At 37.5% G+C, this 13,197-nt stretch overlaps 1 protein-coding gene across 1 annotated transcript in view; it reads left to right on the forward strand.

The window, feature by feature from the left end:
- The window catches only part of ARIH1 (ariadne RBR E3 ubiquitin protein ligase 1), a 112,324-nt gene that overhangs the window by 87,658 nt on the left and 11,469 nt on the right, over positions 1 to 13,197 (forward strand). Inside the window, exons 10-12 of the mRNA XM_023729819.1 lie at positions 399 to 470; positions 3,810 to 3,940; positions 7,214 to 7,271. Coding sequence (XP_023585587.1) covers positions 399 to 470; positions 3,810 to 3,940; positions 7,214 to 7,271 — 261 coding nt within the window. The remainder of the gene's footprint in view (positions 1 to 398; positions 471 to 3,809; positions 3,941 to 7,213; positions 7,272 to 13,197) is intronic.

Below are 13,197 nucleotides of genomic sequence, written 5' to 3' on the forward strand. Positions count from 1 at the left end.
GGGGGGCTTTATTTCATATGATGATCATAGATTTTCAGGGAGCATTCTTTAGGATAAGAAGAGGAAAATAGTAAGTCAAGCTCCAGATTATCAGGGTAACCATGGCTAAAGCACCTCCCTTGGCAAGCTTTGGAATTAGCTGAGTTGAAAAACAAACCCTGAAGCTGGGCTTCTCTTCACGCTCTAGGTTCCCCACTGAGCTTCAGCCAGAGAAATCCTCCTTTGGTTGATTTTATATACTGGTATAGTATATAGGAGAAGTACAGAATTTCTCTGGTTCAAGAGGAAGTAAGCCCAGTGATAGTCTTGGTCTTTAGCTTTTATATTTAAACATGTATTTAAGTGCTGAAGTAATTTAAGACTTTTGTTGTACCCTAACAATTGTTGTTTTCAAACAGTGGTTAAAGAAGTGGATTAAAAAGTGTGATGATGACAGTGAAACCTCCAATTGGATTGCAGCCAACACAAAGGTTGGTATTTTCCTTCAGCAACTGTTGATAATGAAACTGGTAAGGATAGGTGTGTCTGCGTTGGCAAAAGCCATATCTTCACCTGGTTAAGGGCTTCTCTCTCCATAAGCTTTTTCAAAATGATAGCCTATCTAATAACAAATACACAACTTTCCCTTATTTGTGTTTGAGTTTATTTTAGAGTATCTATTAATTTTAGAGTATCGGGTACTGAACTGCAATATATACAGTAAGTACTATGCTTTAGAAGTTTTCTTTTAATATTAGCTTCCCATAAAAGAATAAGCTAATAGCAGTTTTTTTAGTCTGGGTTCTGATAATGCTTCTTTATTATACTGTTCTTGGCTTCCTTTTAGTATACAAATGTACTGTAGAGTTACTGCCTCTGGCTTGGTTCTATTAGGCTTATTTACATTTCTACCTTGAAAACTCCCCAAGGTTTACCTGTTTTAGGAGTCACTCATTTTTTTAGGGCGTTCATTAGAGCAGAGCACCTAAGCACCTGATAAGTTTTTATTATATAACTGAACTAGACTTAAAGATTTGTCATCTCTCACTTCATGTTAAACTTTTAAAATGTGATTTATTAAGCGACTTGACTCCTGAGAAATAGAAGTTTTGGATAATAACAAATACCCTTGGTTTTTTTTGTTGTTTGTTTTGAAATACATTGCTCGTAATACTAGTTTCAAAATTTAAGCTCTTTATGACCATGAACTACTTCCCCTTAACCCTGGAAGGAGATGTGTTACCAAGTGCAAGTAATCTTGAGCTCCCTTCTTTTCTGTCGCTAATGATAAGGGAGCATTTGAATCTCAACTTCTTGGTCCCCAGCCAATCTCTTGATATAAAATTATATAAGTACCCATCCTTTTTAAAGAATAATTCAGTTTTATATTCTGTCTCTATAGGAAGTCACTTCAGTGATAAATGACAGACTGATTCATGGGCTATTCATTTTTAGTATTCTTTCACATGTGAAGATGATGGTTTGAGTTGTTTGACCATTATTATAACTTTGCCCTGTTCACCCCGCAGTCACAGGACAATGGTAGAAATAAGGAGTGCTTAAACTGTAAGACAAACACACAGTGTGATACTATTAATACCCTGCTCTACCCAAAAAAGGTTAAAACGTACAAGTGGACTGTTTTTGCAAATTAAGTTTTCTGTCTCCCAGAAAGCATTAGCAGTGAAACAGTGATTCCTGTCACATAAAACAAGTACTTAAATCTTTAAGTGATGTATGGTAGAAATTATTACTATTTTACTTTCTAAAAGCTATCATGATAAGTAAGCATGATTTGTGTCACTCAGAAAAACTTTGCTAGATATACTGTACTGTCAGGAAAGCAAGCGGTTACTTCTTTTTGTTGTTGTTATTTTATATTGTTTATTAAAGTCTCAGGAGCCTTAAATATGCTCTGTGAAACTCGTATTTATAAGAGCTTGGATATTTTTTACTTTGTTTGGAAGGCGAGGTGACTTACCCAGGAAGAATGGTGATTTATAATAGCAAATTTAGCTGCTTGGCCCAGGAGACAGAAAGGGCTGCAAAAACCAGATTCTCCATCAGCCTGAGACCAGAACTAGATGGTGCCTGGCTACCACCAGTGACCGCCCTGACAGGGAACACAACAGAGAGTCCCTGATGGAACAGGAGAAAACTGGGGTGCAGAACTCAAATTCTAGTAAAAAGACCAGACTTAATGGTCTGACTGAGACTGGAGGGGCCCCAGAAGACTTGGCCCCTGGACTCTCTGTTATCCCAGAACTGAAACCATTCCCGAGGCTAACTCTTCAGACGAAGATTAGGCTGGACTGTGAGACAGAAAACGATACTGGTGAAGAGAGTGCTTCTTAGCTCAAGTGGATACATGAGACTAAATGGGCAGCTCCTGTCCGGAGGTGAGATGAGAAGGCAAAAAGGGACAGGAGCTGGTTGAATGGACACGGGAAATCCTGAGGTGGAAAGGAGGAGTGTGCTGTCACATTATAGGGGGAGTAGCTAGGGTCACATAGCAATGCGTGTATAAATTTTTATATGAAAAACTGACTTGAACTGTAAACTTTTCACTTAGAGCACAATAAAAAAAAAATTGGTAGTTTTGAGATGACACCAAGAGTTTGAGAGGTTTCAGAGCCTTTTATTATTATTATTAGCTTCTTAAACAGATTTGCAGCTAGCTGATGGTAGCATAACATACTGGGAGCTTAAGAACATCTGGTTAATTATAACCATGAAATGTAGAATGAAGTAAACATTTTATGCCTGGAATTTGCTAATTTGGGAAAATGTCTTACGTGGGTAATTTCAGAAATTCAATTTAAAATACATAATGTAAAAAATTGCCATATTGGCCTATTTAAAGTTATTACAGTTTGTGGTCAGGATAGTCTGTTTCACAAAGAATGCCAAATTATGTAAATATTAATAAATAGATGATACTCCCCCCTAGTAGGGGTTACAAACATATGTAAATACAGCAAAAATACAAGCTTTATGTTATTTATAATTTTAATAAATATAATGAGTGAGTTTAATTTTCTAGATATTTCAGAAAATAAACAACTGTAGACCTAAAGAACAGTAACTTTGACTCACCAGCCATCAAGAAAATGATAGGGACTTGGAAAAAAATAACCTAACTCAAAATCTCTGTAACACATTTGTAAATGGGCCACAATGAGAAGAATTTAAAACATGAGTATTAGGCAGATGACAGTTGGGAAATTGTGTAGACACAAGAAAAATTTACCAGTCAAGGCCTGATTTCCTGCTTGCCTGGCTCTTGAGACCAGATTGCTTGGATTTGAATCTTGACTCTTATCTACTACCTGTGTGACTTTGGACTAATTTCTTCATTATTTCTCTCTACCTTAGTTTATTCACCTGATAAATGGAAATAGTAATAGTGCCACTATAAGGATTATGCATTAATGCATATAAAACATTGGGAACAGTGCATGAGATATAGTAAACGCTCAATAATTATTTCTAGATGACATGAGAAGTGTATATGTATATAAAATATTTCACCTCCCATGAAACTGCTGTTACTACATATGTGACAAAAAGTACTTAACAATGTTTTTGTCCCCCAACTCCACTAAAAAAAGTCCTCATAAAATTGTACACTTAAAAGCCAGTAATAACAATGATAACAACTAATTTTTAATAATGCTTACTATTAAGTGTTGGACACTATTCTAAGTGTTTACATGTATTAATCACAGTAAATATGGTATATGAAAATGAATCTAGAACTGGCTTCTCCTCAGTGGTAGTAATACAACTTAGTGTAGCATTGACACCAACTTTATAGTTTCTCTTCATAGGAATGTCCCAAATGCCATGTCACAATTGAGAAGGATGGCGGTTGTAATCACATGGTCTGTCGTAACCAGAACTGTAAAGCAGAGTTTTGCTGGGTGTGTCTTGGCCCTTGGGAACCACATGGATCTGCCTGGTAGGTTGGGGATATAAAGGGAAGAATATGTTCACATAAGTATGTGCTGTGTGCCAAGTATTATCAATAAGGCTTCTACCTCATAAAAATCACCATCTAACTTGGGAGATACGTAAAATAAAAATAGTGTGTGATCATTGTTAGAAGAGAGTATATGCAAGTTATGCAGAAAGAGGGATTAGTTAGGCATATTCACAGAGGAGGTTAACAATTGAGATGAACTGTAAGCAGGACTAAGTTCATTAGTTGAAAAAGTGGTGGGAAATACATTCAGGGCAGAAGGAGAAGCATGAACAAAAAAGTACATGACCTGTTTAGAGATTTCTGCTCTCTAGGCAGAAGTTGAAAACTAATAGACTGGACAAACCCTAACCTGCAGATGTGTTTTATTTACCCTGCACATCACTTAGACAAAAATTTTATCCTAAAATCTGGAAATTTCTCCCCCCAAATCCAGATTTTTAGCTTATCTTTGAAACAGGTTTGCATTCCTGTTTAGCAACCTAGAACTGAGTGGCAGCTCTTTAGGTGGGGCCTTTACTTTCCAATTTGATATGTTTCCCCAAAACTGAAGCTTAATGTCATTTGCATTTATCACAATGGCATCATTGTTTTTCATTTAGTAAGAATAAAGGATTTTGAGTGGGAGTGATGTGATCAGATCTATAATTTAGATAAAGAGGACTCTGTATTATGTGCTTTATATACATTATCTTATAATTCTGGCTGCTTTGTAGAGAATGGATGGCAAGGGAAGAGATTGTAGATTCAAGACAAGATGAAGGGAATCTGAACTTGAGACAATGGCAAGTCTTCCCTTTTAGTTTCATTGGATAGATGTTAGAGAAATAGTAAGAGGGATTACTTCTCTGAAGTTAAATTCTGAACAGGTCAAAACTGACTGGGTAAGTGGAGATAAAGAGAGTGAATGTGCCACTCTTAGAGCTGAGGAAGCACATTTGGGGTTTCGCCAGACAGGTACCCTAGACTTTAAGAAGGCAAATTGAAGGGTTAGAATGTTCCCGGACCCTAAACTCACCCTGTAAACAAGTCTTGTGAAGGGGGAAGAGAGTGAGGAAATGCCATTTAGAGATGCGTTGTTGTGTAAGGGAATCTCTGACCATACCTCAACTTTGAAATGAGCTGCATCAAAACCTTTAAAAGGTACGTAACAAATGATGGATACAGAAGAATGTCTTGGGCTGGGGTGTCAGGTATGCTGCTTGTGTCTTTACCCATGCCTTTACCCATGGCTGACATTGCAAATGAATCAGGGCATGCTTTCTTTCTGAAATCTGAAAATGCCTCAGAATCCTCAAAATAGCATTTCAAGTAGCACTGTCAGTCATCTGAGTTGGAAGCATAGATGAATCTTATTTGCTTTCTGGGTTTAAGATCCTTAATAATGTTGGCCAAATGAAGTGCAGAATGAGTTGAGGCTTACAGATATCTAAAAAAAAAATCAAAAGGGAAGTTGTTAAAGATATAACAGGAAGAAGAGATGCAGATGGAGAAATGTTAATAGTTGACCAATAGATGGCAATTTCAGTTTCTGTCAACAAGAGTGATTATTGTGCTAGGTTGAGTAGAGTAATTATTAGTAAGAGAAGACTGTAAACCCAAGCTGGGAGGAAATTAATAATTAATCTGACCCAGTTGAAGTGTGTTCTGGGGTACTTTAAACTTGAAGATAAGTGATAGTTGCCTGACATAACTAATATATTGGTGTTACTGAATTGTACATGTAAAAAATGTTGAATTGGCAAATACTGTGTTATATAGATTTTGTATAATAATAAAGATTTCCGGGGGTGGGGGGGGGACTTAAAGATGCGATCACCGAACCAGGGTTGTTATTTCTGAGTAATGATGGAAAATAGGTACCAAAGACTAGAGACAGACAAACTGTAATTCCAAATTTCCAAAATTTGTGATTTATTCCACCAACTGTACATGGACCATAGAACTTAATTCTTCCCTTATGCAAAATCCCAAAATTAAATGGTATCACGAGGATGGTAGACCTAGGAGTGTGTTTAAGATTTCAGCACTATATTTCAGTGTGGACTGAGAAGTTTGTGGCCTAGGCTTTGAATGCAGGTAGGGATATTTGGAATGGATTGAGTGACCATTTCTAGGAATACAGATAAATGGATTCATGTCTTCTTATGGAATAGCTTTAAAGGCTTGTTGAAAGGCTTTGTCCTAATCCTTTTTATTCATGCATTAAGTATTACATACTCTTTTCCTGGTCTGTTTTATTGATGACTTGTTTGAACTAATACAAGAATCTTGGATACATTTTGGGGTAACATTAAAGAGGAGTATTGAATATATTGACCATTAAAATCCTAAAGAGCTTGACAAGCTGGAGTAGTGGCTTAACTTAACAAGATTTAAATTCAATTCAAATTTTTCCTTTAGATCGAAAAAGATCACTGTTAAAAGATTTTGAAAATATGACTTAATAGCCTGTGAGTAATGTAGTACTCACTGGTTAAGAGCATAAACCTTAGTTGGCAGACAGACATAATAATTCTCAGCTCTGAAACTACCTATGTGACTTCAAGGATGTTACTTATCTTTTCTTAATCTAATTCTTCATCTGATCAGTAAGAATAGTATCTGATAGTACATATAAAGTTTTTTAGCAAGTATGTTTTGTAGTAAGCACTCGATAAATACCAGCTTCTCCCATAATGTAGGCTCCCATAAAAGAGGTAGAGTATCCAGGACAAGGGAATAGCCACTCTTGCTCATCTCTACTCTGAGCTTCTCTGGGCATGTTCCCTCCCCACCCCTCATTATGTATGTCATGCAATTTTAAATGACTCTTACAGATTGTAATAGCATCAAAGTATATAGCACGGTGTCTACTGGTTCTCTTTTGCTTATAAAAGAATAGATAAGGTGAGTAACTCTACAAAGTGGAGAATATTTGGCCTAAATAAGAGAAGACCTAGGAAATGAGATTATCTTCAAAAATTGATTGAGAAGTTCAGACAACAGCCAGTAAATGGAAGTTCTAGAATGACAGTGTTTCCCAATGATTATAGGTGAGCTGATTTGGAATAGACTGCGAGAGTATTCAGACACTAATGTGGATTAGATTCAGCAAAACTTTTCATTTTTTCAGCTTAGTAATTCTGTCATTATAACTGTAGCACCTTGGGCATTTTAACATCTCAGTTTATCTGTAAAGGAGAATGTTGGTTAAAATTGTGATTTGTTCTCTTTTTATTGTTTTATGGCATCGTCTTAATTTACTTTAAGGTACAACTGTAACCGCTATAATGAGGATGATGCAAAGGCAGCAAGAGACGCACAGGAGGTAAGTACATTCATTTTCTGCTAAGAGTTGAATAGGAACATGCATTATGTATTCATTAGGGAATAATTTAGCAGAAGTTTTCAACTCTGAAAAGTTTTGAGAAAAGATACCCAGTAAACGCTGGGTATCTGTTTATAGGAAGGGAATCTATGCAAAATACTTTATCAGGAGCATCTTTATAAATTTATTTGCTTTCTTTTAATTAATCTAGTCACGGTAACACAGCTTCAGGTTTCAGTAGAGTCTCGATGTCGGGATTTCTTTTTTTTCCCAAGCAAAGAGAGTAGAAAGTAGCATTTGTTAAAGGGCCCTGCTGCTGTTTACAGGCAACATCTACTTTATTTTTAATTTCTTATATTTCATTGTTCACCAAGAACCTTCCTACACAGCGAAAATAACTTAATCACACTTACCCAGTTTAATGATTCCTTATATTCATCTAGTCCATATTGAAATTCCTCAGTTGTCCCAGAATATTCTTTTCAAATGGTTTGCCTAGCTGGATGCAATCCTAAACATGCTTTGCATCTGTTCTGTATTGTTTCACTTTTTAATGTTTCTTTAAAATTTATTTTCTAACAAAACAATACCATTAATACAAAAGTATATAACCTAATCCTATCATATTGTTAGAAATGAATGTTGTGTGTCTCACTTTTTAAAAGACTGGATGTTGTTGTTGTTAGGTGCTGTCAAGGCAGTTCCGACTCCTAGCGACCCTGTGTACCACAGAATGAAACACTGCCCGGTCCTCCACCATGCTCACAATCGTTGTTATGCTTGAGCCCATTGTTGCAGCCACTTTGTCAGTCCATCTCGTTGAGGGTCTTCCTCTTTTTCGCCAACCCAGTACTTTACCAAGCATGATGTCCTTCTCCAGGGACTGATCCCTTCTGACAACACGTCCAAAGTATGTAAGATGTAGTCTCGCCATCCTTGCTTGTAAGGAGCATTCTGGTTATACTTCTTCCAAGACAGACTTATTCATTCTTCTGGCTGTCCGTGGTATATTCAGTATTCTTTGCCACCACCATAATTCAAAGGCATCAGTTCTTCTTCAGTCTTCCTTATTCATTGTCCAGCTTTTGCATGCATATGATGTGATTGAAAATACCATGGCTTGGGTCAAGCCATATGTTTGCTTTTGAACACCTTAAAGAGGTCTTTTGCAGCAGATTGCCGAGTGCAGTGTGTCTTTTGATTTCTTGACTGCTGCTTCCATAGGTGTTGATTGTGGATCCAAGTAAAATGAAATCCTTGACGACTTCAGTCTTCTCTCCGTTTATCATGATATTGGTTATTGGTCCAGTTGTGAAGATTTTTGTTTTCTTTATGTTGAGGAGTAATCCATACTGAAGACTGTGGTCTTTGATCTTCATCAGTAAGTGCTTCAAGTCCTCTTCAGCAGGCAAAGTTGTGTCATCTGTGTATCACAGGTTGTAAATGAGTCTTCCAATCTTTTTCATATAGTCCAGCTTCTTGAATTATTTGCTCAGCATACAGATTGAATAGGTATGGTGAAAGAATGCAACCCTGATGCACACCTTTCCTGACTTTAAACCACGCAGTATCCCCTTGTTCTGTCTGAACAACTGCTTCTTGATCTATGTACAGGTTCCACATGAGCACAATTAAGTGTTCTGGAATTCTCATTCTTCACAATGTTATCCATAATTTGTTATGATCCACACAGTCGAATGCCTTAGCATAGTCAATAAAGCACAGGTAAACATCTTTCTGGTATTCTCTGCTTTCAGTTAGGATCCATCTGACATCAGCAATGATATTCCTGGTTCCCCGTCCTCTTCTGAATCAGGTCTGAATTTCTGGCAGTTCCCTGTCAGTATACTGCTGCACCTGCTTTTGAATGATCTTCAGCAAAATTTTACTTGTGTGTGATATTAATGATATTGTTCAATAATATCTGCATTTGGTTGGATCGCTTTTCTTGGGAATAGGCATAAATATGAATCTCTTTCAGTCGGTTGGCCAGATAGCTGTCTTCCAAATTTCTTGGCATAGACAAGTGAGCACTTCCAGTGCTGCTTCCGTTTATTGAAACATCTCAATTGTTATTGCATCAGTTCCTGGAGCCTTGTTTTTCGCCAGTGGTTTCAGCGCAGCTTGGACTTCTTCCTTCAGTACCATCGGCTCCTGATTATATGCTGCCTCTTGAAATGGTTGAACATCGACCAATTCTTTTTGGTATAATGACTGTGTATTCCTCCTATCTTCTTTTGATGCTTCCTGCCTCGTTTAATATTTTCTGCTTAGAATCCTTCACTATTGCAACTAGAGGCTTGAATTTTTTCTTCAGTTCTTTCAGCTTGAGAAATGCTGAGCGTGTTCTTCCCTTTTGGTTTTCTATCTCCAGCTCTTTGCACATGTCATTATACTACTTTACTTTTTCTTCTCGAGCTGCCCTTTGAAATCTTCTGTTCAGTTCTTTCATCATTTCTTCCAAAAGGAAGTAAAAGACTAAATAGTGTAGTGATTTATAAATAATGAGTGTTTCACAGACTGTCACAGTATTTGTAATCCTATTAAAGGGAAAAAAGTCCCATGTATTTAAGTGTTAATATAAATTATGTTCATTGGGGAAAAAAAGTGGCCATCGAGTCAGTTCCCAACTCATGGAGAGCCCATGTGTTTCAGAGTAGAACTGTGCTCCATAGGGTTTTCAAGGGCTGATTTTTTCAGAAGTAGATCACCAGCCTTTCTTCCAAGGTACCTTTGGGTGGACTTGAACCTCCAGCCTTTCAGTTAGCAGCCAAGCATGTTGGCAGTTTGTACCACTCAGGGACTCCATAAACATAATAATAACTATAAACTCTTATACGTTTATACAACTATACAGCCAAATAAAGAGAACTACAAAGCCAGTGAAGCTCAAATTAACATTAATTTCATTTGATAAATATGTTGTTTGTGGAAATTAATTTACTGCTAATAGGCTGCTATATGACTGTTTTCTTTTGAGTTTAGTGTTAGTATACTGCTAAGGAGAGGGCAGTAGTGATTCAGTGATAGAATTCTTGCCTCACATTCTAGAGACCTGGGTTGAATTCACCTCAAGTGCAGCCACGGCTAGTCTGTCATTGGAGGCTTGCATGTTGATGTGATTCTGAATGGGTTTCAGTGGAGCTTCCAGACTAAGAAGAAAGGCCTGGCAATCTAGTTCCAAAAATCAGCCAGTAAAAACCCTATGGATCACAAAGGTTCTGTCTGTTGTGCATAGGGTCACCATGAGTCAAGGGCTGACTTAACAGCAGCACACAACAACAGCATACTACTAAATGCCATGTGATAACTCATTCTCCCACCAGTTTTCTACTCAACTATTGCAGACCTTCATTCCTACAGTGCATCATGATCTGATCTGACTAGAATTTATTATTGATGTATTCTCTTACCAGGGAGCCTCGTGGAGCAACGGTTAAGTGCTCAGCTGCTGACTGAATGGTTGGCAGTTTGAATGCACCCAGTAACTCCACAGGAGAAAGGACCTGGCAGTCTGCTTCTGTAAAGATTACAGTCTAGAAGACCCTGTGGGGCAGTTGTTTTACTCTGTCACGTGAGGTCGCTGTGATTTGAAATGAACTCAATGACACCTAAAAACAACAACATTCTCTTACCTCTTATTTTTCTCATTAGTCTCCTGCAGTTAAAGTAATGTTAGTTAACGCCAGTTTTATCCGTTTCACTCATGTAAGCCCTGAAATTAAATTTTGGTTCTCAGTTACAAGGAGCTCATTTAGATGATCCAGAATGTTTGTTTGTTTTTTCTTTAGATGTAACCAGATTTTTAAACACATTTTTTAAATGTTTAATTAAAATTTTTTAAAACATTTTAAAATTCCATACACTATTGAAACCAGGTCAGTTGGCACCCATACCCAGCCCGTATCTAGTGGCCTTTAGACTCCAGTGTGAAATGCATCACCCCATGTAATTTTGATATGAAAGTTCTACACAGTCATGCTTCTTCCAGCCTCCCGTTTGGACTTAATTCTGCTATTACATTTTTTATTTCGCTTAGTTTGTCATTGCATCTCATTCTGTTGTTTTCTTCATCTTAGTCTTTTCTCCCTTACAGCTTTCTGTTCTAAGCAGTCATGATTGTCTTATATCCTACTGAAGAGGCTATTTGTTTCCTAAAATTTTCTAGTTTTGCTGATAATTCTTTTGAGTCCACGGAGAGATCTTCTTTTTCTCGTATGCTGCATTATGTTTTTCCTAATTACCTTGGTGGGCCTCTAATTTTTACTTACTATGAATGAAAAGCAGTCTAGCCAGATAACGGTATTTGCCAATACCAGAGAGTGTATATAGGTTATCCTTGACCTCACCTGGTCTTCATTTGGGTGCTGGTAGAATCTCTGTCCGAGATCCACAGGGAAGATCAGTTATTGTGGATAGCTTCTAGGCTGGTTTCTAATGTCTAGAATATATATATATATATATTTTTTAGTTCACATCTGTTAGACCAAGCTAGAATCTTCTGTCACTGCTCCTGTGGGAGTACAGGGAAAGATTTCATATCAGTGCCTTTGTTTCTTTGTTTGTTTTGGGGAGCCACACCTTCCAGAATGGACCACACCATTACATGTCTTTCTGGGCCTCTCTTCTTTCCCCACTTCTCCCACTAGCATACTCTGGCCTAGTGTTTACTGGAATAGTAGGTTTAAAATGAAAGTATTAGATGATGTGTTTGGAGGTTGGTACACAATCCATAAAGAACCTAGATGGTAAAAAAGACCAGACTTAATGGTCTGACTGAGACTGGAGGAACCCCAGAAAGCGTGGCCCCCGGAGGCTCTGTCAACCCAGAACTTAAAACCATTCCTGAGGCCAACTCCTCAGACAAAGATTAGACTGTACTATGGGACATAAAATGATACTTGTGAAGAGTGTGCTTCTTAGCTCAAGTAGATACATGAGACTAAACGGGCAGCTCCTGTCCGGAGGTGAGATGAGAAGGCAGAAAGGAACAGGAGCTAGTTGAATGGACACCGGAAATCTGGGGTGGAAAGGAAGAGTGTGCTGTCACAGTATAGGGAGAGCAACTAGGGTCACATAAGAATCTATGTATAAATTTTTGTATGAGAGACTAACTTGAATTATAAACTTTCACTTAAAGCACAACAATAAAAAAAAAAAAAAGAACCTAGATACAAACAAACAACACACAAACCCCAGAAGATAAGCTGGATTACTGGGATCTTCTAAAAATGAGACACTTGCTCATCAGAAGACTTCACCAAAAGAGTAAAAAGAGAACCTGCAGACTGGGAAAAAATTTTTGGACATTACAAGTCAGACAAAGGTCTAATCTCTAAAATCTATAAGAAAATCCAACAGCTGTACAATAAAAAGACAAATAATCCAATTAAAAAATGGGCAAAGGAAATATACAGACACGTCACCAAAGAAGACATTCAAGTGGCCAGCAGACACATGAGGAAATGCTCGCAACCACTAGCCGTTAGAGAAATGCAAATTAAAACCACGATGAGCTACCATCTCACCCCGGCATTACTGGCACGAATCAAAAACACTGGAAATAAATGTTGGAGAGGCTCTGGGGAGATTGGAACTCTTATGCACTGCTGGTGGGAATGCAAAATGATACAACCATTTATGGCGTTTCCTTAGAAAGCTAGAAATAGAAATACCATACAATCCAGCAGTCCCACTCCTAGGAATATATCCTAGAGGAATAAGACCTGTCACATGAGTAAACATATGTACACCCATGTTCATGGCAGCATTGTTCACAACAGCAAAAAGATGGAAACAATCTAGATGCCCATCAATAGATGAATGGATAAACAAACTATGGTACATACAAACAATGGAGTATTATGCAACAATAAAGAACAATGATGAATCTGTGAAGCATAACATGGATGAAACTGGAGGACGT

The sequence above is a fragment of the Trichechus manatus genome, unplaced genomic scaffold, assembly GCF_000243295.1.
Source record: "Trichechus manatus latirostris isolate Lorelei unplaced genomic scaffold, TriManLat1.0 scaffold00030, whole genome shotgun sequence".
Lineage (NCBI taxonomy): Eukaryota > Metazoa > Chordata > Mammalia > Sirenia > Trichechidae > Trichechus > Trichechus manatus.